The sequence below is a fragment of the Aedes albopictus genome, chromosome 3 (assembly GCF_035046485.1).
Source record: "Aedes albopictus strain Foshan chromosome 3, AalbF5, whole genome shotgun sequence".
NCBI classification, from domain to species: domain Eukaryota; kingdom Metazoa; phylum Arthropoda; class Insecta; order Diptera; family Culicidae; genus Aedes; species Aedes albopictus.
Genome location: NC_085138.1, coordinates 368,748,124 through 368,771,586, shown reverse-complemented (window position 1 = coordinate 368,771,586; position 23,463 = coordinate 368,748,124). Strand labels below are relative to the sequence as shown.

General features: G+C 41.7%; 1 protein-coding gene across 1 annotated transcript in view; it reads right to left on the bottom strand.

The window, feature by feature from the left end:
* LOC109432292 (peroxisomal ATPase PEX1) overlaps nt 1-23,190 on the bottom strand; it is a 28,649-nt gene extending 5,459 nt beyond the window's left edge. Inside the window, exons 1-8 of the mRNA XM_062855552.1 lie at nt 22,687-23,190; nt 6,632-6,859; nt 6,457-6,571; nt 5,035-6,399; nt 4,620-4,878; nt 4,236-4,558; nt 3,894-4,178; nt 3,478-3,836 (exon numbers count right to left, since the gene is read on the bottom strand). Coding sequence (XP_062711536.1) covers nt 3,478-3,836; nt 3,894-4,178; nt 4,236-4,558; nt 4,620-4,878; nt 5,035-6,399; nt 6,457-6,571; nt 6,632-6,859; nt 22,687-22,779 — 3,027 coding nt within the window. The 5' untranslated portion in view covers nt 22,780-23,190. The remainder of the gene's footprint in view (nt 1-3,477; nt 3,837-3,893; nt 4,179-4,235; nt 4,559-4,619; nt 4,879-5,034; nt 6,400-6,456; nt 6,572-6,631; nt 6,860-22,686) is intronic.
* Between the last annotated feature and the right edge of the window lie 273 nt (nt 23,191-23,463).

The following is a 23,463-nucleotide window of genomic DNA, read 5'->3' as shown; positions in this document are numbered from 1 at the left end:
CTGCGTAGAGGTCTTTTACCGCTGGGTCTGGTTTCGTGGAACCCGTGGTTGCCGAGTTTCAGCCGAGAGCGGCTTCCTATAGAACGGGCTTGGTAGGTCCTAATGAATCCACTCTGAGGAGCTCTGAGCGGTGCAGATTGCAAAATACACTGGCGCCACCCGAATAAAAAATACAGTAGAAAAACCGAACGTTATTTAGAACCATATTTTTACAATAGACACCACTGTAAAAATAAAAATACAAAAACAATAAGATGTAATGTTGGATACCATACCGTGAATTGTAAATAAGATTTTTACAATATATTATACAGGTTGTTAAGTATCGTAACAATATAAAAAAAAATTTCTCCATATATATTTTTTTGCAAAACCATACATTTTATTGTTAATGAATTGTTTAAAATACTGATACGTGGGTTTAAATATACCGTACATTGTATGGTACATGAATGGTTTCAAACAATAAAATGTACCGTAAATAAATTGTTTTTAATTGTAATTTCACTACTGGTTATACATTTAATCAAATGGTTTTGGAATGGTTCTCTTTTGTTGTGTTGAATTGTTTTACATTACATAAACCATATATTGTTATATTATCTTGCCATTTTCCTCCTGTTAATGGCATCTTAGGCTTATTAGATTTATTAGAATGCGCTTTGGGAATTCCCAGAGCGTTTTGGATAACCCTTCATATATAGGATCGCCCACGTCTAAGTCTGAGTAGTCTCTGATTGCATTAACAGTTGAAGCTTAGGCTCCCATTCCCCACCAGCCAGATAACCGGGTTTCGCAAACTAAGCATTATTTGTGGCAACACTTTGAGCGGCATGATGGAACTATGCCGAGCGCGCTAAGTGTTATTAGACCACTAATGTAGTTGCATGAAGTGGGTGACGAGGTACATAAGTATCATTACAGCGTGCTTAACCGTTATTGCAATAATGAGGCACCAGTTTGACTAAAGTTTGAAATACATAACAACTCATGAGATAACTGTCAAGTTCGATTCAAATATAAGTTAGGTTAAAAAGCGAACCCGCAGATGAACCTATATTAAAAGTCATTTCTGTGTTCAGTCCAGTCCATATGTTAAAGATGGCTCTACGTCAAAGATAAAGTTTGTCAACCGCATTTGATTCGATTGTGGTCGAAGGCAAGTTCACATGAGAGAAGAGGAAAAAACTCCCCTAAATGCAAATACAGAAAGAATAGTGTTGAAGTGTTGAACTCATCTACTGATTTACGGTAATCTGACCTGCATCTTTCCGGGTTGGCCTACATTGCATTAGTATTTATCTCATCGCACTCTACACACCTAGCCCGTCCTCGAGCCCGCCATATCTCTTGGACCCCTGCTTGGACCTGCAGTTCTTAGGACATCTGGTTTACCACTGATTTAAACATGTTATTGGCATTAACCCTTTGGAGCCGGAGGGGTCATATATGACCCCGGCGATGAAACCGAGCATAACAAACGTGTTCGACACCAGCGAGGTTGCGTCAACAGCGGCGAAAAAAATCGATTCCAAAAGGTTAAATTGATGTTTCAACTTATTCACTTTTTTTTCTTTCCTTTCCTTTGCATCAAAAAAGTCACAAACATCAACAAAACAAAGCACGGAAAAAATCTTAAACTGAATAAATCTGGTGTTCGATTTGAATAGGTCGAATCTGCATAGGAATCACAGCAAACATACGATCTATTCAAATCGAACACCAGAAATAATTAAAAATTCACGGAAAAATAATGTTCGGAAAAGTGAATGGTTCAAACGTAAGAAAAACAGTATAATATATTGTTATATAAAAATCCAATGTAAATGTATAGTATAGCAAACCATTTCATTACAATACACTTTATTGTAGCTGGTACACTGTATGGTGCAGGAATGGTTTTCACCATACACCCTATGGTTAGTTTTTATCCGGGCAATTAGTATGTCGACATAGCCGGGAATGTCGAATCTTTCGTATACCAACGGTGCTTCAAGATGTAGTTCCGGAAAATTGATGCGGAATTTGATCCGCGATCGTGGGCAAGACAGGACAATCGATTTGGATATTGTAGTCAGAGATTCGTTATTTCACGATGATTGTAACGGTCTCGGTGGTCTTTGTTGTCAGCCCAGAGATACGCTTGAGCGGCAGGTTGATTCGGTGCGGTTTTAGACCCGACTTCTTAGATAGATTTGATTTATGAATTTGGCAGGTGAAGTTAAATCCGAGAGAACACGGACGGCGAATTACTGAATATGCGAAGTTGACGGCAGCCGTTGCTAGCAATACCGACGTGAATAAGTTGTTGTAGGAGAGTTGACTGGTGACTCCGAATGACAGCTGGCTGACATCCGTCGGAACTGATTCTAGAGACGATTCTTCGTGGAGCAGAGTGTGATGGCGTTTCTTGCATTTGCGACAGTCTCCAGCGGAACAAGAGGCTTTACCGTGTGGTGCACAAAGGCCCAGCTGGTTCACCAACCGAATTCTTTCAACAACAGGGATTTCTTGGAATCGCTTGCAATATTACAAGCGGTGTGACGAATCGTTACATACAGACGGAGAGCTTCTGTGGTGGAGTCTTCGTTGACGCTATCATAACTGGAGCTTCAAATGGGAACCTTTGCAAGGTGCTTCATGAAAGGTTTCGATGCCGGAACGTGTTTAGTTTCCTGTGAATAGGTGCGTTGCTCGAGATACTCGAGAAAATCGTGCCAGGTCACTGTTGTCTACTTTCTGGATCTACCTTGGCCAGGAGAAAGTAGATCAGCCTACATTCAAGATCTTCGCGTTGAATCGCCTGAAATTTCCGCTTGGCATCGTTGCCGGTTGTTTCATGGAGCTTCCGCTTTGGTTCTTCCAGGCCAGAGCTCCAACGTACGCATTGTCTTCTATCTTGATGTACTTTAGAAGCACAGCAAAACGTTCCGTGGTATAAGTCTTAAGGTAGACCAAGCATTGGGCGTTCATCCGTGCTGTGCACGGAACAGATCATGAAAGAAGTTCCATTCCCCGAAATCTCCCGAAAAGGTAGGTAGTATTCCATTAGGAAGGTGTAGCTCGGGGGAACAAGCGCAACAGGAGGGTTCACTGCCAAACCTGAGCTTGAACCGTTACGGAGGGTGAAATGTCCCAGTTAGTGGTCACCCGTATGCACTGTAGCTTTCAACTTCAGATTTTGCTTCTCCAAAGCTGCTTCGGCAACCAGATAGAATTCAATGGCTGCGGCGTCCGGACAAAAATCCAGAATGGCTTGATCAATTTCTTGTTTCAAAGTCTTGCCAAAGCAGATGTAGATTTTCGAGTTCGGTGTAAAGATCATTGACAGTGACCGTGGCTGTTTTAAGCTTGCTCATCCGAAAATCAGCCCATGTGAACTTTGACGACCTATGTTCGTAAACAGGTTGAAGATACTCAAGTTCTAGCATTTAAACATACTAAATACCATCGTGGGATAAAATTTAGTCTACTTACCTCATCCGGCAAACTGCACTCGACCAGCCGATCAATTCGACCGGACCGCAGCAAAGCTGGATCCAGAAGCTCAGGCCTCGAAGTAGCTCCAATCACAGTCACCCCCTGAAGACCTTCCACGCCGTCTAGCTCGGTGAGCAATTGGTTCACCACACGATCCGTAACTCCCGTCGAGTCGTGTCCTCTTCGAGGTGCCAAGCTGTCAAACTCGTCAAAGAACAGAACACAAGGTTTGGCACTTCGCGCCCGATCGAACAGATTCCGCACATTTTCCTCACTCTGTCCAATGTATTTCGCTAGCAATTCTGGACCCTTAACCGATATCATCCGGAGGTTCCACGTTTTCGCAAGTTTAGAAACTGCAAGATTTTCAAGGTTATTAAAAAGTATCAACTATAACTGAACAGCACACAAACCTAAATAAGTCTTGCCGGTTCCCGGCGGTCCGAACAGCAAAATCCCCGCCTGATTGCGCAGCGGCGAGCACTCGAAGATTTTCGGGAACTTGGTCGGCCACATCAGCACCTCCTGGAAGACATCGATGGCATTTTCCAAGCCAGGAACCTTATCGCCCGGAACGTCATCTTCGTCATCCAAGTCATCCGAACGCTTGTGACTTTCGATTCCTTGCAGACAATACTCGTTGGTAACATCCAAGGCACTACGAATCATTTCATCAGTCACCAGCGGGGATTTGGAATCTACAATATCCAATGGTCAATTTTAAATGTCCAAATCTTAAAAAAACAATCACTTACTTTTTTTAAACGCATAAAACACCGCCCGATCGACCATCTGCACCAGGCTACCCACCGAGTAGCCCTCGGTCGAGTTGGCCAGCTTCTTCCAGTCGATTCGCTTCTCCAGCTTGCAGCGTTTGTTGACGAACAAACTTTTGATCACAATTTCTCTATCAGTCTTGTCAAGATTTGGCACCTTTTGGAGATCGTGGAACAGGTGAGATCCCCGCGAGGAGTACAACCTCCGGTTCAGGTTGGAAACGCTACCGATGGAGGCGATCACCGAGATCGGGTTGGTGCTGGTGAATTCCTCGATCTGCTTGCGTACCACATCGGAAACTCTGCAGTTAGTAATAAAATGTAATGTTTGAAACAAGCCTGTTGATATGAATTAAAACCTACTTGTTATGATACTCCGCATCCTGAGTATTCTGTTCACCGGGATTGTGCGTTAGGACGTCCAGTCCTTCCAGGTAGAGTACCGCAGGACTGTGAAACATGCACATGTAGAAGGCGTGGCGAAGATCTTTCTGTATCGAGTCCGGTTTGCGTCCTTTGTGCTTCGAACACTGGAAGGTGGTGGTGAAGCAATGGTAAGGAGGTTCGGCTAACCGACGCAGCACAGTTTGAACAATGGTTCTTTTACCACTCTGATTGGATCCTGAAAAAGATAGATATACGGCTCTTATTGTAAACAACTGACTTACAAATGAGACGACTTATTCAATCTATTTAATTTCTTCAATTCTGAGACTACAATATCGGAATAAAGTGATTCTCAATTAAGGAAAAAATACAAGCTTTTGAAACAACTCACCTGCAATAATCACATTGTAACTTTTCCTTACATTACTTCTTTTATCCAGGCACAATTTCAACTTCAACTGGTCCACACATTCATCAACTATCTTCTGAAACTTTCCGATCTTCACTTGCCTCTGTTCTTCCTCGAGCACCTCACATCGCTTTTTCTTCTCATCCTCTTCACTAGGAATCACTCCATTTAAGTTTTTCACATCCTCCGAACACACAATCTTGCTTTGCCTCAATATCACCGCGTTCACCAAACAGTACTTCAAATTAGCCGGCTGCAGCTTCACCGTCAGATAGTACTCCGGCAGCCGGAAAACCTGCCCCTGATTCAACAGCACCGGATGCACTTTCGAATTGAACAAAATAAACTCCTTGAACTTTTCCATAATGTCGCTCTCGATCTTGCAGGCCACTTTCGTAGCCGGAACCAACTCGATCATACCAACGATGTTCAGAGCGTTCTGCTTGGCTCGGAGGGTAATCTTCTCCCCGTGGTGGATCTCCAGCTGTTCCATCAGCTTGTCGTTGATTTCCACGGTCGGGTAGGCATTTGCGGGGAAACGTTCCCCGTCGGATGTGAGCCGGACGTTTACGAAGTACTCCCGGTCGTCGTTGGTGGACAACAGGAACGGCAGGTGGATGTCCATTCCCGGCGGGATGTTCTCCTTGGTGATATAGATGTCGCAGATCTGCGAATTGTTCCGACGACAGTTCCACACACCTTGGATCACGCGGAACTCGTAGCTTTTGGGCACTTCCTTGGTAAGGGTGGCGAGCAGATCGTCCAGGTATTGCGATTTGCTTTTGAATTGGGAGGAGGCCAACGGTTTCGATGGCTCGCTGACGATCGGAGGTTGTTCGGTTATGATGCTGGCTATTGTTTTACTAGTTTGCAGTTTGCTTAGGTGCCGATCGAGATCATTTTCGAACAACGAGTTCCGCACGGCCGTTTGGGCGTTGGTCAGAACTCCGTTCCCATGAGTGGAACTTCGCTTTAAAACGCCATTTTCCTTGGGTTTATCCTGTCCCGTCTTCAGATGATTCTCTTTGCCATTTTCCAGCGAATTATTTTTGTGCCATGTGAGTGGGCGCTTCTTGATGGAATCTATTGTGGAGGCAGGCGTTGACGAACTTACCAAACCGACGGAACTGATCAACGTGTCACCGTTTTCGGTTCCATTAGTTTTGTTGCGCTGTTGGTTTCGCATTCGAACCAATTCGGCTATGTTCAAATTGGTGTTGCTACGTGTTAAAGCTCCTGGCACGGCTGCTGGTGAATCCTTTTTGAGCATGGCTTTTTTGTAAGGCTCCACAACTAATTCGGTGTCGTTTTCCAGGCGGCCGTACGGAAGAGGCGGAATAGTGAATTCTGAAAAAAGATAGATGTTTGCATTTGATTTGGGAAATTCAATGTAAAAAGACTTACTGATTTTGATCTTGATGCTAATAGAATCGTTTATCCACACGATCAAGTTTTGCCCTTTGGTCACTATCCTCGTCTGGTCCAGCAGGATCGATTGTATCCGAGTGCTGCTCACTTGCTATAAATCATACCCCGTTTCAATTAGTATGTCCTCAGAATCATCATCTTTGGAACCCACCATCATATCCCAATCCTTTTCGCTGGCCGCCGTCACCTCCACCGTTTTCAGCGACCGGGCCTCTATGATCATGGCCACCATGACCATATCACCCTCCTTCAGTCCCATGGCGGTGGCCACCTGTGCATTGATGCCGATGCGATTCTCCTGGTAGCCGCCACCACCAAATGGGGACCACGACATGAAGAAGCTGTCGATGCCATGCGTGATGCTCAAACAGCCGTTTTTCTAAAAATAAACCAATAGAAAAGCAAACCAAACAAACGACATACGTGAATCACTTATTAAGACATGAACAGCATATTTGCCTCCTCGAGCGCGAGTACGGGTGGTCTGCCTCCTCACCCGGTTGATCTGTTCCACCAGCTAACCGTGACTCAGTCAGGGATGCCAGATATAAGAAACATGTGCCTCAAGGAAAATTAGTGAATATATTTATATATAATCAAGCGAAATAATATGAGACCATATCACCTTACAGATAGAAGAAATGTCGTTTTAAGGAGTAGGTAAGATTTGATAAAAATTCTGGGCTAACATATGAAAAGGGTCTATCTGCTGTTTGTAGACAAGCTGATGCTGCCCATGGTTCATTCGCCTTCTTCACGTTCCGTCTTCCATCTGCACATCGCCATAGATGGTAAGCATCAGCTTCCTTTCGAAAACTCCAAGGGCGCAATGATTCTCTGCACGTATAGTCCCCATGAAGTAATAGCGGTTTAATAAACTTTTTGCAGATGATTAACTTCGTGCAACGGCAACCTATGTTCGATCGTAGAGCTTTGAGGATTCCAAAGTAAGCTCAATTTCCTGTCACAATGCGTCTCTGAATTTCTCTTCGAATGTTGGATATACGTGTTTGCCATCTTCTCAAATTTGCAAGCAATAATATCAATATCATCGGCAAAACCAAGCTTTTTTTTCTGTTCGGATGAGTCACTGCGACCAGTATTTAGATCTTTTGTGGCAATACCCGTATCCTTAGTATTTAGTGCATGTCGTACTACTCCATTGTCATTGAGAGACAATGGAGCATCGATTTCTGTACAGATCTTGTTTTGTTACCTCAGCGGTTCGAAAAATCGAATGTGATGAAAAAGTACCGTTTTCACAGGGATATAAATTCCAGCGAAAATGCTCCCTTAATCACACAAAATCGATTATATTTCTGAGAAAAACAAAACGGTAGAACTGATATTTGTCCATGCATCGGAACTCTGGCTTCATCCATGTCTTGCTTCTAGCTTAGTCCCAGGACAACATTTAAAAACTTGGGGCTTTAGGCTAATTGTAAAACGCTGTCAAATAAGAGAATGTGTTCGGTAATAAGAATTCAGAGTCCTTGTATCACCAGTACTTATCAGTCCTTAGTCGGTTATTACGCAATTAGATACGCAAAGCATGTTTTTTTTTTCTTACATTAAGTGTAGTCTCGGCGAGCACAAACCGAGTCTTTAACTATCCGTAAAGCAAAAAAAAATACAATTTTAGAAACTGTCACTAGTAACAAGGGCTTTGTACCATGAATCCTTATTACCAAAACGCAATATCCTAGCTTAACAAGTTGGATGTCACCAGGGTTCAGTTTGGTAGATCTTACTCCGTAACGCAACCCAAAAGGGATATTTACCCACGTTACGGGCTCCGTTAAAGGTCGAGCATGTTTTAACCCCCCTCAACCATTCATCCCTCAGCTCGGGTCGCCTGACACCTTGGATTGGGGTTCCCTGTTTGGTGGACTTTTACCCCCGGAACAGGGGGTCCGTAGTGCTATTCTAAGCCGGCAACTACACGGGCTGAGATAAAGCTTCCTTCTCAGCTTGGTGTTCTATGAGCACTTCCAAAATTATTAACTGAGGAGAGCTACCTCTGTCAATGACCATTTTGCATGTGTATATCGTGTGACAGGCACTCTAGCCGAAGCAAGTCAATGGAATTTCATTTACGAAAAGTTCCTGGACTGTCAAGTATTCGGGGAATTAGGAGAAGGTTTCTAACTTGAACTGGTTTATTCGATAGTAGATAATGGAATGAACTGTTTAACAAAATAACATAGGGCTGCCTTGATGATTTCCGGTTGCTTGTTTACTCCGCTTGGGAACTTCCGGGTACAGAGCATGGCTGGCCACAACTACTCCTCCTCCTAATGCTGTAGTGGTCGAACAACTCGGTTATCCCAAGTAACAATCAGCATGCCTTGAAGGTTTATTCATGTTTTATCCTGGTTTTATACGAGCATGTCAAAAAGCTAGTTGTTCTAAATAAGTTGTATGTGGTAGTTTTTTACTTTGAACCTTTGGCGTTCCATAAAACTATCATATAACTTCTGCTACAAACATCTTCAATTAAAGACTTGCAAGTAGACATGAATTGGTTTTATCACTTATTATATACCATTTCAATAAAACTTGCATTTGCGGTTGTTGTCGGAGAGATTTTTTTGTAAACAAATGCACAAAACTGTGAAGCAATGCATAAAACCAACAAAAGATTTCGTGGCTGTAACATAAACCAAAAAAATGCTGTGATAAAACCGCTAGTTCTATCATGAGCTCTGTTATGACTACCTCAGGAGGGTTAGCCCTATTGAAGGAATCATCAGGAACACAAAGTTTTATCAGAAAAATATGTCGCCTAGCCGGGATAATTTATGTAAATACAGAAAAAATATTACTCAGTTTTATGATTTCACGTACAGCTTAAGATCAAATTAAACCATACAACATGTTTCCGTCATTTTATTTTGTCAGAAAAATTACATAATATCTTTTAAACTCCGCTGTGTTGAAAAAACCTTTTTTGCACCCAATTCCACCGAGTAAATTAAATGCATTTAACTTCCAAATTATGCATAGTTTGTGTGGCGCACTTAGTTTTTGTCATTATCACAGTCACATTCACCACAAATTTTCCGCGGCATGTCTCCTGACACGTATTAAATAGGAAAACAAATCTGAATTCCATATCTGCATCTTTCCAATTGATGGCTGGATAAACAACCAAGCATAATTTATTCTGACGATCGAACATTGAGAGTGAAAAATAATCAAAACAATTATTTGACAAGTCAGAAGATGGTTTTATTTAGAAGATTGATAAAACTATGATACAACCCGAAATTCTAAGCCGGTTTGCATACGAAGTCCTGTAGACCCTAATAAGACTGGGCCAACTAGCCAGAACGTGGGCTTATTGAGGCATACAAGAACTCGAGAGCATTTTCAAGTCGGCATCAATGGTTTTATGTTTAGGATTTTTGAATCGCTAAAAAACTTTGATAAAATTTAAATTGTTACTTGGGATGTCTCGTAACATAAGCTGCATTCGATTGATTGGTCGGATTTTCCTCCATCGTCTTCAAAAGATACAAACCTTGCGTCCGAGTCGGCGTCGTCGTTGTTATTCCCGTCCCGAATAAAAAATACAGTAGAAAAACCGAACGTTGTATTGTAACAGTACTATTTAGAACCATATTTTTACAATAGACACCACTGTAAAAATAAAAATACAAAAACAATAAGATGTAATGTAGACACCCATACCGTGAATTGTAAATAAGATTTTTACAATATATTATACAGGTTGTTAAGTATCGTAACAATATAAAAAAATATTTTTCCCCATATATATTTTTTTGCAAAACCATACATTTTATTGTTAATGAATTGTTCAAAATACTGATACGTGGGTTTAAATATACCATACATTGTATGGTACATGAATGTTTTCAAACAATACAATGTACCGTAAATAAATTGTTTTTAATTGTAATTTCACTACTGGTTATACATTTAATCAAATGGTTTTGGAATGGTTCTCTTTTGTTATGTTGTATTGTTTTACATTACATAAGCCATATATAGTTATATTATCTTGTCATTTTCCTCCTCTTAATGGCATCTTAGGCTTACTAGATTTATTAGAATGCGCTTTGGGAATTCTCCAGAGTGTTTTGAATAACCCTTCATATATAGGATCGCCCACGTCTAAGTCTGAGTAGTCTCTGATTGCATTAACAGTTGAAGCTTAGGTTCCCTTTGCCCCACCAGCCAGATAACCGGGTTTTGCAAACTAAGCATTATTTGTGGCAACACTTTGAGCGGCATGATGGAACTATGCCGAGCGCGCTAAGTGTTATTAGACCACTAATGTAGTTGCATGAAGTGGGTGACGAGGTACATAAGTAAAATTACAGCGTGCTTAACCGTTATTGCAATATTGAGGCTCCAGTTTGACTTAAGTTAGAAATACATAACAACTCTTGAGAAAACTGTCAAGTTCGATTCAAACATAAGTTAGGTGAAAAAGCGAATCCGCAGACGAATCTATATTAGAAAGTCATTTCAGTGTTCAGTGCAGTCCATATATTAAAGATGGCTCTACGTCAAAATAAATAGTCAAAAGATAAAGTTTGTCAATCGCATTTGATTCTATTGTGGTCGAAGGCAAGTTCACATGAGAGAAGAGGAGAAAACTCTCCTAAATGCAAATACAGAAAGAATAGTGTTGAATTCATCCACTGATTTACGGTAATCTGACCTGCGTCTTTCCGGGTTGACCTACATTCGTATTTCTCTCATCGCACTCTACATACCTAGCCCGCCATATCTCTTGGATCTGCAGTTCTTAGGACATCTGGTGATTTAAACATTTTATTGACTTTAAATTGATGTTTCAACTTCATCACTTTTTTTTTCTTTTTCCTTTCCTTTGCATAAAAAAAGTAACAAACATCAACAAAATAAAGCACGGAAAAAATCTAAAACTGAATAAATAATTAAAAATGCACGGAAAAATAATGTTTCGGAAAAGTGAATGGTTCAAACGTAAGAAAATCAGTATAATACAGTCAACTTTCGGTCGTTGGGCTACGTTTAGGTGGGCTACGTTTTAACTGGGCGCCCGTTAGGTGGGCTATAGCCCAGTTAAAACGAAGTCAAACGTCACTTTTTGACGTGAAGCATGATTTGTCAAGGTTGGTAGCCCTGAATCTCTATTGTTAGAGATTATTTGACAGCTCAAAACTCAGCCCACCTAGTGAAAGTCTTTCACTAACTGGGCTACGAGTTTAGTGCAACGAACGAAAGTTGACTGTATATTGTTACATAAAAATCGAATGTAAATGTATAGTAGCTGCAATGTACAAAGCTTTAAGCGAACCATTTCATCACAATACACTTTATTGTAGCTGGTACACTGTATGGTGCAGGAATGGTTTTCACCAAACACCCTATGGTTAGTTTTTATCCGGGGTTACAGTGTCCGTCTGACTCAGAGATTCTTCAATCTTCTTCATAGTCATCAAACGGATTCTTCAAAATTTGATGAGATCGTCTTTTGATAGTACCAAGTTCCACAGACAAGCATTCTAAGAGTACCTCTTCAAGTTATACAAAATTTTTCCTCGTATCCAAGATGTTTTTTTGGGTTTCTGTAGTCTCGCACGTATAAGGTTTCTCCAACGGCAAATGTTTCTTGCGTCTTTCTGTTATTTACCTTCTGGATTGTGTCGTCCTGGTGTCTTGCTGCATTAAACTTCTCAAAGAATCAAACCTCAGTCTCATTTATCTGCCGAACATCAGTTTGAATAGACTTTTCGCTATCGTCGCATGTTGCGATGCCCGGTACAACTCCAGAAAAGAGTAGATCATAATGGACGTTGATTTCTTCTGGAATACTGGATCATTACTGAGCTTCTTCAAAGCAGTCTTCACTGTTTTCACAGCATTTTTTGCAGCACCATTCGAGCATGAACTGTATGGCGCCGTTCGCAAATGTTTGATTCCCCTTGGTTTACACAAGTTTCAAAATTCATCCGACGTAAACGCTGTTCCGCTGTCGGACACCAAAGTTGAAATTGAATTGAATCTCGAAATATACTCAGAACTCACACAGTTTCTCAATTGTTTCTTTGGAAGTTAAAGTGCGCACAGAAAGGGCTTCAATTTATTTGCAGTGGTAGCTATCAATCATCAAGAAGAAATCCGATCCGCGGAAGGAAAAATGGTCCACGTATGCTCGGTCTCCTGGTGCAGACGTCAGTCGCCACAGTGTGACAGGATCGCTTCTTTCTAGTCTTTGCTGGATGCACAGCTCGCATTTCTTTCCCAGGGCCTCGATATCGTTATCCAAACATGACCACCAGTAATACGATCGGGCCATACTTTTCATTTTCACGATTCCCGAATGTATCTTGTGAAGTTCTTCCAGCACATCTATCTCAATTTGGCGAGAACTACGGTACTATAACCCCAGAGCAAAACTCCTTCCTCCACGCTCAATGCCACATGGACCGACCCGTCACCCTCAGCATAGTCATGCTGAATATCCACGCCTTTTCAGCTGTGGCTATATGGGCCCACTTGAACCACGCTTCTTATTATACCCTCTAAACTGCCGTGAATCGCAAGTCGTAACCATAGAGCCTTTGAAACCACTGCTTCCATTGTGTAGGAATATTGACATGACCCATGTTTGCTTTAGTGCTTATCAAATATCCTGTCACTATTGAGATGTGATGGACATTGGTTGATGTAGCACTTGATCCCTCGTTTTATGAAGTCGATTACCCTGTTCGGATTAAACTGCCAAATTTCCAAGGGCTTTAATAACCCTTTCCCTAATATTGACGACCTTAAATTATATAATACTTCACATTTGCATAGAATGTGTTCAGCAGTTTCGTTTTCCGTTTGACAAAATGACATTCAGAAGATTGAATTTTACCAATCTTACTTAAGTGATATCTGCTTGGGCAGTGCCCAGTCATCAGACCGGTTATTACCCTGAGATCTTTTTTGTTCAGATTTAATATGGCCTTGGCTTTTGCTGCACTGGGTCTTATAAATCTTTTAGCTTGTCTACAGGTATCCGTGACATTCCAATTAGATTAAACCATAGACATTTCCCAGGTTTTAAGTTTCATTCTAAGAGTACACTCCGGAACTCCACAAAATGGTTCAGGGCCAACAAAACACGATGCTGCCCCCTGTCTTGCTAAGTTGTCGGCATTTTCATTTCCTTGAATTCCACAATGACCTGGAACCCAATATAATATAACGTCGTTACTAATGGCCAATTGCTTCAGAGAAAGAATGCATTCCCACACCAGCTCAGATTGGCACGTGAATGCCTTTAGCGCATTCAGAGCAGCTTGACTATCTGAGAAGATACAGATTTTGGCAAACCTGTAGTTTCTCTAGAGGCATGTATAAGCACATTCCAAAATTACATGAATATCTGCTTGAAACACAGTGGGACTGTATCCCATTGGTATAGCTTTATTGATGCCAGGGCCTACAATTCCAGCCCCTATATTTTCACCCATTTTTGAACCGTCAGTATAAAATAGGTACTATAGAACCTGGACGTAAACTTGGCCCAACAGAATCCCAAACATAGCGGCTTGGTTTCACCACTGTAAGGGAACATCATAGTTGGTCTTCGTAATCATCCAATCTGCCACTGTTTTTATACTTGAGTTCAGATCGAAGTCTCTAATGATATTCAGATGCCCCCAAGATCCCCGTCCAATATTTCGTTGAAACGAATAAATTGCAGGGTACTTTTAGCCGCTTGCATTTGCACAAATTGATGCAGTGGTAGTATATTGAGAAGGGCATCTAAAGCAGCTGATGGTGTACTTTTCATTACCCCTGTTATTGATATGCAAGCAAGCCTTTGAAGCTTGTTTAATTTCCTTTGAGTGGTTACCTCATTTGTTTTGGGCCACCAGACAATGAAGCAGAAGCATATGTTATTTTCGGCCGGACTATTGCTGAATAAACACCATATTTGGTCGAAGTCCCTAGGTTTTACCTAGGGCTTTACTGCAGACCCAAAGAGCATTAGTACCATTTGTAGTAACCTTGTTCAGATGAGAATTCCAGTTCAGTTTCTTGTCCAAAGTAACGCCAAGATGTTTGACTTCTTCTGAGAAGTGAATTCGAACTCCGTCTAAATAAGGCTGCATAAGACTCAATTTCTTGCTTCTAGTGAAAGGAACTATAGTAGTTTTTGAGGGGTTTACGTTTAAGCCCTCTTTCCTACACCATTCTAGCGTAATATTGAGCGCAAATTGTAGCCGATTAGAGATAGTGTCATCGAATTTCCCACGTACAATAATGGTCACATTTAGCCGGGGCCCGTGGCGTAGTTGGTCACACGTTCGCTTCATATGCGGATGGTCATGGGTTTGATTCCCAGCCCCGGCACTTGCAATTTTTCGTCGGTTGCTTTTCCCCCGAAAGCAACTGACACTGACCCTCTTCTGAGCCCCATGGCTCAAACGAACCCGGATACCTGGACATCGGCGAACTGCTACTCATAATGGACCCTCAATCGGACTGGAAAGGAACAACGGCCATCCATCATCATCCTTGTGCTCATCATTCTACTAGGTATAAAGTAGAAAAAATGAAAGCAGCAGAAAAGCAACCAGTTCGATAAAGTAGAATAGAATCTGGGCGCTGTGCAAAATGAAAGTGCAGCTGTCAATTGAAATTGCTCACGAAGTGCCCCAGTGGACAATAGAGCTGTAAATTAGGTTAAGTGATTAAGAATAAAAAAAAAATAATGGTCACATCATCTGCATATCCAATGATATCAAACCTTGATCAGCTAGTTTTTTAAGGAGTTCGTCTACTACCAAAGACCACAGCAAGGGCGATAATACTCCGCCTTGAGGACAGCCCTTCATAGATCTAACAGATAGTTGGGCACCTCCAAGATCAGCAGAAATCTCCCGATCTTTCAGCATAGCCATTATCCATTCGCGCTGTTATTGTAGATTTACTAGCATGATACGCAAATTGAAATTTGCTAAGAGGCATCTCTACTAAGCTGGTTGACTTGATAAAGTCATCCAATATCTTTTCCATTGTTTTCAATAGAACTGAGGAAAGGCTTATCGGTCCAAAAGTTTTGGAGTTGTTTTATCCCTTTTGCCAGCTTTCGGAATAAACACAACTCGAACCTTCCTCCATGCTTTAGGTATGTAGCCCAGAGTGACGCTAGCCTTGAACATTTCAGTTATAAGCGGACAAAGCACTTCTTTACCTTGTTGAAGTAGCGCTGGGAAGATTTCATCTTTCCCTGCTGATTTGAAAGGTTGAAATGCCCATTCGACCCTAGATGGCTGAATCGCAAGTTAGTCTCATATGTAAAAAGTAGACGTTGAGAAAATAGGCCCTATAGTTTAGAAATTCGATTTCTATGTAAAACTTCAAAAAATTACCGTAAATTGAAAACTTCTACGATCACTATGAAACTTTCACCTAGGTATTGTTTCAAACGTGAAAACTTAACAGAGAAAAATACAAAACTAGTTAAAACAGTATTCTGTTTTGTACTGGATGGTACCTACACTGCAAAAACTACAAATATTTATTTCATGTGAAAATACACATTGATCCAACTGATCTCTTCACACATAAATTTTATTACGTAAACTATAAACAAGATATTTGCTGTTTATGCTTTAGATTAGTTCCACAAATATTTGGTATGTGTTAACACCCATAGCAAAAAAATATGTGAATGCACACATAATACCAATGCTTAGTGGCTGTGTCAGCCGTCGGAGACGCGCAAAGCGAAAACATGGCGACTGAAACGTGTTCACGAAAAATTGTGCTGCAGGACTTGCAGTTCCCAGTGGAGATATTTCAACAAAACCATCTCTGGAGCATGGAATAGTCATCTGTAATCGCTTTACATTGATTTTGTTTTTGAATACTCAGGTCAAGAAGAGCGCAATTTGGATTATTCGGAGCTGCAAAGTTAACCGATTGGTCACTCACTAATGGTAAACAACCGAACATCTTTTCAGTGAAATAAATATTTGACCCTTTCTCAAATAGCTATTGGCTTCGTTCGAAAACCATTTCAACGATTTTAACTGCTTTATGAATATTTTATAATAAAACTAATAAAACTTTTATTCTACATACCATATAAAAACCATTTGATCAAATCTATTGCTTTTATTTGCCATTCTGTATTGTTTTTATGTGTAGTCGCACATGAAAACGATATATACCAATAAACAATTCGTTATGTGTGTCACACATAAACATCATTTGTCCAGACAAATTGCAAAAATACATGTGTACGAAACATAAAATAAATATTTGTAGTTTTTGCAGTGTACACAAGTTCGTAATGAACTGACTTGCGATTACATTTCATTATGGAAAAATCTGACTTGATGTTGTTTTTCGATTTTACTGAAGAAGAAACCGTATATTTTTATTCACGCTGCCTAAAGATCATGCGAAGATATATCGAAAATGACCATTAAGCCATTTGTGCCTAAAATGCAGATGGGACTGACATGCGATTGTCTTCCAGATGTATTGAATATTATTACTTTATACTTCGAAGCGTTCATCTCCATACCGTTCAATGCACGCCAATTTTCTATATAGTTTCAATGTTTTGTTGCAAAACGGCACAATGAGGAGTAGAGCTGCTGATACGAGAGATCTTCAGATAATCTGCGTACAATAGGTGGTGCGAATTCAGTTGTTGGCTCAGGTCATAAATGAAAATAAATGAAGATAATAGGACCAGACGCCAGATAGAGTTCCAAAACAAGCGGATTTGGCAAATCCCAGTTTAAGGTAGGCAAAACGCTTACGCAAGTAGGGTAACGGTTGAATTTTGGACCCCTAGAGGACATTACTTTGAATTTTAGTCAAAATCAAACAGATTCAAAGGGTATTTACACATAATGATGATGTTAGTATATTCGTAAAAGTCTCCACTGTGCGTTAAAAATACCCAAAAGGTCAGTTTTGGCTGAAAATTTGATGAAAATAACTAATTTTTGAAGCATCAGTTTTCACTGTTTTGGACACCCCAATATATTTTGGACCCTCATCAGTATATATTTTGGACACCCGGTGTTTGAACTCGTTTGAAACTATTTTGGAAAATTATGCCGCTTGAATATGCTGGATCACATCCTAATTACTTGATTGACAAAGGCAGTTTAGACGAACTTTGCGAATTTAATGCGCTAGAATGATAAACGTTTTTGTTTACATCTGCAAGTTTCCTCAGCAACGCAATCTCTTTTTATAAACATGACGCGACACTCGCAAGTATGACGAGATTGACAAAATTTAATTTCAAGGCAAATAAGGATATTTCCAGTGAGGTAATGATTGCAGCCCGTGCAGAGCAATCTTATTTAGCGAATGATTCTAAAATTTTCCGTCATCTCATCATTAAACCTGTGTAAGTTGTGATAATACGACCCAGGGGGTCCAAAATATATGGGGGCCAAATTATATTGGTTACCCTATGAGCTTAGCCATTTCATCAACCAGTTTGGAATGCTAAGTCGCTCGAGTTTCTTCAACGTTGATTCGCGGGGTACTTTATCAACAGAGATGAACCAGCCACGGGCTGAAAGTCTCTTTAATAAAGATAGTAATAAAAATAATAATAATACTTTATCAAAAGTTTTGGCAAAATTTTCGTACATATCGTACACTTGGCAGCGCTTTCCCACGCGAGAGTTTAGCTCACTTGCACATACCATGAGATTTGTACTAGAGGACTGTTCTTCGCACGCCTATGTTAATACCGCGATATCAAAGGTTTGGCATATAGGGTATCGTGCTACTTGGGCGGTGGCTTCTATATTCGTCTGTTTTCCACTATAACTCAGTCAATTTTGAACCAATTGACTTGAAATGTTGTACACGGGTAGATACTATACCTATCTCACCACATTCCAAAAGTTGTGTCAATTGGTTCTAATTTGACTGAGGTCTAGTGGAAAACAGACGAATATAGAAGCCACCGCCCAAGTGGCAAAAATGAAAATCGGCTTATAATTTAAAACGTCGTGAATATTTCCAGTTTTATGGTGGGCGTGACTGCAGAGAACTTCTAGATATACGCAAAGACAGCTGACGACAGCGACAGCTTGTAACCTGCTCCACTAGCTTGATGGCTGTGGCGGTAATCTTTGCTCGCGTGTATTGAGCTGCTATGGTGCTCTTGGCCTCGTCAATCAATGCAGGAGTTTTGGTTGAATATTACCATGTTAAATCATCACACTTCCACAACACAAATAACCTAACAATCGATCGTTGTCAATAGTCGATCGATCGCGCCGCATGCCTCTAGTGTATGCTCCGCTGGGTGCAAGCTGCTTCATGAAATTTATATTAATAAAAACCCGACATCACCCAATCTATACCACCATAAAATCGAGCCACCGGTATCAGAAACCCTATCCTAAGCACCATCTCATTCTCTGATAAGACCAAATCATCTCCCGTTATCGATAAGGCCAAATGGATTGAGTACCATTTGCTCAATAACCACTGAGTAGCACCCAGCATCACCACCAATAAAACACTTGCGATGATCGGCGGGGACCATCAGTTCAACCGATAACATCAAGCAGACCCTGTGCGCGCGATAGTGATAAAAGTTAAAGTGGTGATTTTTTTTCTATTTTCGGGTCTGACCGATGTGAGTTGTGCTACATTTTGCTTTGCTCCTTTAAACAAGTGTGCTATTGTTTCCGCAGAACGCAGTTAACAGCTAGGCATGGCTACGGCCAATTGTAAGATGGATCCTCGGGAGTGAGCATAGAAATTGAGATCTGTAAGATTGGGATGAGTTGGACGGATTTCTGAAACGATCCAAAAGTGTATGCTGATAATTAATTGTGCCCTTCGATGCCTATATAGGCCTTTCTTTAATCCAGCGAAATTGCCATGGTGGTGGTTTGGGCCATGAGCAGAGTGGTGATGTCGTGGTGACAGGGACGCTAATGGCGTGCCAAGCAGCGGGGTTGCCGGCATGGAGCCGGTGGTCTATTCCCCAACTATCCGGACAGGCCTGAAAGTTTTGCTGCCGCCGTGGGATACATATCCACACGCTCATGACACACCACAAAACACTAGGATAAGTTCCAGAATAAATGTAAGTACACTCTATTTCTTCATACCATTTTTCTTGTAAAACTGAAATTTCTATCTTGAATTGAGATGGCTCGTTAGTTGTGGTTCCGTTTTTCTCGAACCAGAACTCGGCTGATCCTACGGTGTCATGGCTGGTTCTATCGCCGAATGAAACCTCCCCATTTCGCCTCAACCGCAATTCGAAAGATACACTCGCGGAACGAAGAAGATAAGCATTCGTTGTACTCCGTCTCGAGGCTACGGAGCAGGATCCGATTTTTCGCTTCGATGACGCAGAAATCGGCGATGAACTTTCTAAGTACATTGCAGCGGTGTCAAAGCTCGGCAGTCCACCACGGTTGAATATTTGAGCGACGAAGCAAGAAGGGGCCTGCGGAGCGGTGTATGCCTGCTGATGATTTCAAAAAGCAGAGTAGAGCGACTGCTTCGTTGACGTTGTTACCAGGAAGAGCTTCGTCCCAATTCGTCAAACGAAGATCTCATGAATATCTGAAGCTCCGTGGAAACTTGAAACGTGGATCTAGTTCATTGGTGGTGCCACAGCTTTGGTAGAAGGTAGCCGCTCGATGCCCGCTTTTCCACACTTTCTGTCCAATCCAACAAAGTTTCTGCAACGCCACGGAGTCGAAGTTGCGGGGATATAGTTCGTCGTAAATTATCCTGTCACATCCTGCGAAACCTAGTGACTTGCAAATCCATGTTCCAAGTTTCCAACTGTAGTCCTTGTTTCGCCGCGTGGGTCTTTGCCGATTGTATCGAGTCGTATTTTCTCCTATGTTATTCGAAAGGGGAATTTTTACGGGTGGCTAATTGGGCCTACGCCAACACTCCTGTCTCGACGGAGGGCCATACAATTAAGAGTTCTAGTCTCTTAAGAAGTAGTTCCATTAGGGAATAATGGTTTAGTATGGGATCCAGGAATTCGATCTAGAGGTCTCTCCAGAAACTCCTGAAGCATACCCACAAGAAAATTTCGAAAGAACCTCGTCAATTCTGGAGGTTTTCCACTAGAAACTCTTACAAGATTTCTTGACAGGACTCCTACAAGAGTTGAGGAATTTCTGGAGGATTCACAGAAATATCCCCGAAGAGTTCTGTAAGGAACAGCAGGAAGGCTCCCAGAAGGAACTTCTGGCTGATTTGTAGAGGGACCTCCTGGAAAATATCTCAAAAGCAACTCCTGGAGGACTCCCAGAAGCACTCCTGGAAGATTCCTAGAATAAACTCCTTGGGGATGCCCAGAAGGAACTTTGGGAGGAAATGCGGTATGAAACACTAGAGAAAATCCTAAAACAAGATAAAGATAGAAATTAGCAAGAAGCCTTCCTAAAAGAACTTCTGCTGCGCAAAATACAAAAAAAAAAGAATTCTTGGAAGAATCTTACAAAGAGCTCGTGGAGACATTTTAGGACGAGTCCCAGAAGGACTACTTAGAGAAATATCAGAAGAAACTCTTCAAATAGTCCCAGCAGGTACTCCTGATGGAATCCTAGAAAAAAATCCCAGACGGAAAGAATATCTGGAGAGAAATTCCAAAAAAAATCTTGGAAGAAATTTCGTAGGAGATTCTGAAGAATCGGAGAACTCCTGAATAGGAATTGTGGAAGAAACCTTGACGAATCTCAAAAGCAAGTCTTGGGTGATCAATCACCGCTACAGTAACTGTTCCTCATCATAATCGACGAGATCCTGGTAGGTGCGATTGGTCGTGAACCAAATTGTGGGTTGCTGTGCAGCCCATTGCCATGGAGCACCTAAATGACTTCAAATTGGCTGATGACGTTGCTCTCCTAGCTCAACGGCGCTCTGATATACAGAGCAAGCTCGATGATCTGAAGCAATGCCTTCTTGTTGGTTCCGGAGAGACGAAGGGTTGGCGACCATAGGAATGGATTTTAGTGGGTCGAGGATAGAGTAGTCCTGCCTTTTATTTTTGTTGTAGAAGACGGCCTAAACCCCACACTACCCTAACCTTCCTGTTAGGGTGTTTGTTGAGCAGATTTTCCCCCCTATGGTTTAGAAGAAAAAAAAAGGCTGCTTGTGCGAGTTTAAGAAAAGTATGGAAAACAACCAGATTAAGCGACGCACCAAAATCCGAATTTTCAACTCGAACGTGAAATCTGGGCAACGCCAGTGAAACTTGGTGTGTGTCAGTGAAAAAGAGTCAATGACTGCAGGCCTTTTTTCTTTATTAGAGAGATTTTCAGCCCGAGGCTGATTCGTCTCTAGCTGCAGCAGGTCTTCGTCAATAGATACCAGTGGTATATAATTCGTACATGGTGGCCTCACAATTGGATCTCCAACGAGGAGCTCCATCATCTTTATGACAGAGGCCGATAGCAACAGAAATTCGTAAGCGAAAGTGGAGGTGGGTCGGCCACACTCTACGCAGGGGCGGGAGCGAAGTCTTCAAGCATTCGTTAGATTGGAACCCAGCAGGATATCGCAGCAGAGGCAGACCCAGACGATCATGGCGGCGAATCCTCAACATAGAAATAAAGTAAGTCGACAGAAATTTTACCTAGCCACAGCACAGGTCAAGGCGATGGCTGGCAGTCGCCCAGGATGGAGATCTTTCAATTCGGCCGTCTGCACCAGTATCATAATACACTGTAATCCGACGTTAGAAAAATGCATCGTAGATGAATGCTCCAGGCAAAAAGTAATTACTTATTTAAGGCTAAATAAGACATTAACAATATCATCTGGCATCCCTGAGAGCGTGACAACTTTTTTTTCGCTGGTGGCTAGATTATTTTTATCTCTCCTCATCCCAAACGCCGATCCACTTAGGAAAAGTGGCGGAATGCTGCGTTTTCTGCGCATTCGTCAGTGACTGACTGAAGGAGAGAGTGGGGATCCATTAACCCGCCCTACAGTCCAATGAGCATGCTAATCCATTGAGCTCCGCTCTACGCTGCTGCGGCGCTCGGGAAGTGAATGAGATTCCGTCGCCATCTGCGACATAATCGAGATTTTAACGAGATGAATCGGCGTTTATTTTTGAAACGGTCATTAATTATGATTCTCTCAGACGTTTTCCGGAATGTCCATTATTGGCTGAAAAACATCACTAATCATAATCGATTTCAACTCAGGCATACTTACGTAGCTCGACAGCATCCGATGGTAGTTGTCCGGAAGCGTTACATAGTTATTCCGGAATGGCGAATACGAAACCGTAAAAGTCCGACGAAACATTGTGCTCTGCTGCTGCTGCCCTTTGACCCGTCGTCAAACTTGCCCTCTTCTTCGATTATCACTCTGCTGCTCCACCAGAAACAAAAAAAGTAGGCACTATGACCAAGCAATATGCAGCGGCTCTGCACAACCAACGGGAATCCGCGCGCGCTCCGTCTTGCGGTAGGTTCAAACTTGCACTGTTCGCGAATTGTTACGTCTAGAGCGTTGTAAGAAGGAATATTTTCAGAAAATCCTCCCTCTGGCACCGTATGTGCGCGGTGATGATAAAAACACTCGCTCGTTCTCGATTCTGGCTGACTGACGGACGACCGACGGGTTCTTCTCTGCGCTGTTTGACATTCGTCCAAGGCTGCGGTGTTGATTGCGCATCGGTGTTTACGATTGCTTGCCTTTTCTTGAATGATTTTTTACGCTGTTTACTGTTCTTCGTTGGCGAGACGGCAGTCGGGAAGTAACGGGATCAATGGGATGCAGCGGCGGACAGTGAGACCAAAACAAACGTTCGATAAAACATCAACCAAACGAGGGGTGATGAAAGAGCTATGAACGTTCATGAATTTATTTATACAGATGGGTTACACTGTGAATTTGAATAGGAAACCACAAGTTAGAGGTAACCTCTTTTGAAAATTAATAAACTTCACCTCGGCAAGGCTCGTTTAATAATTAAGTACAACTCTT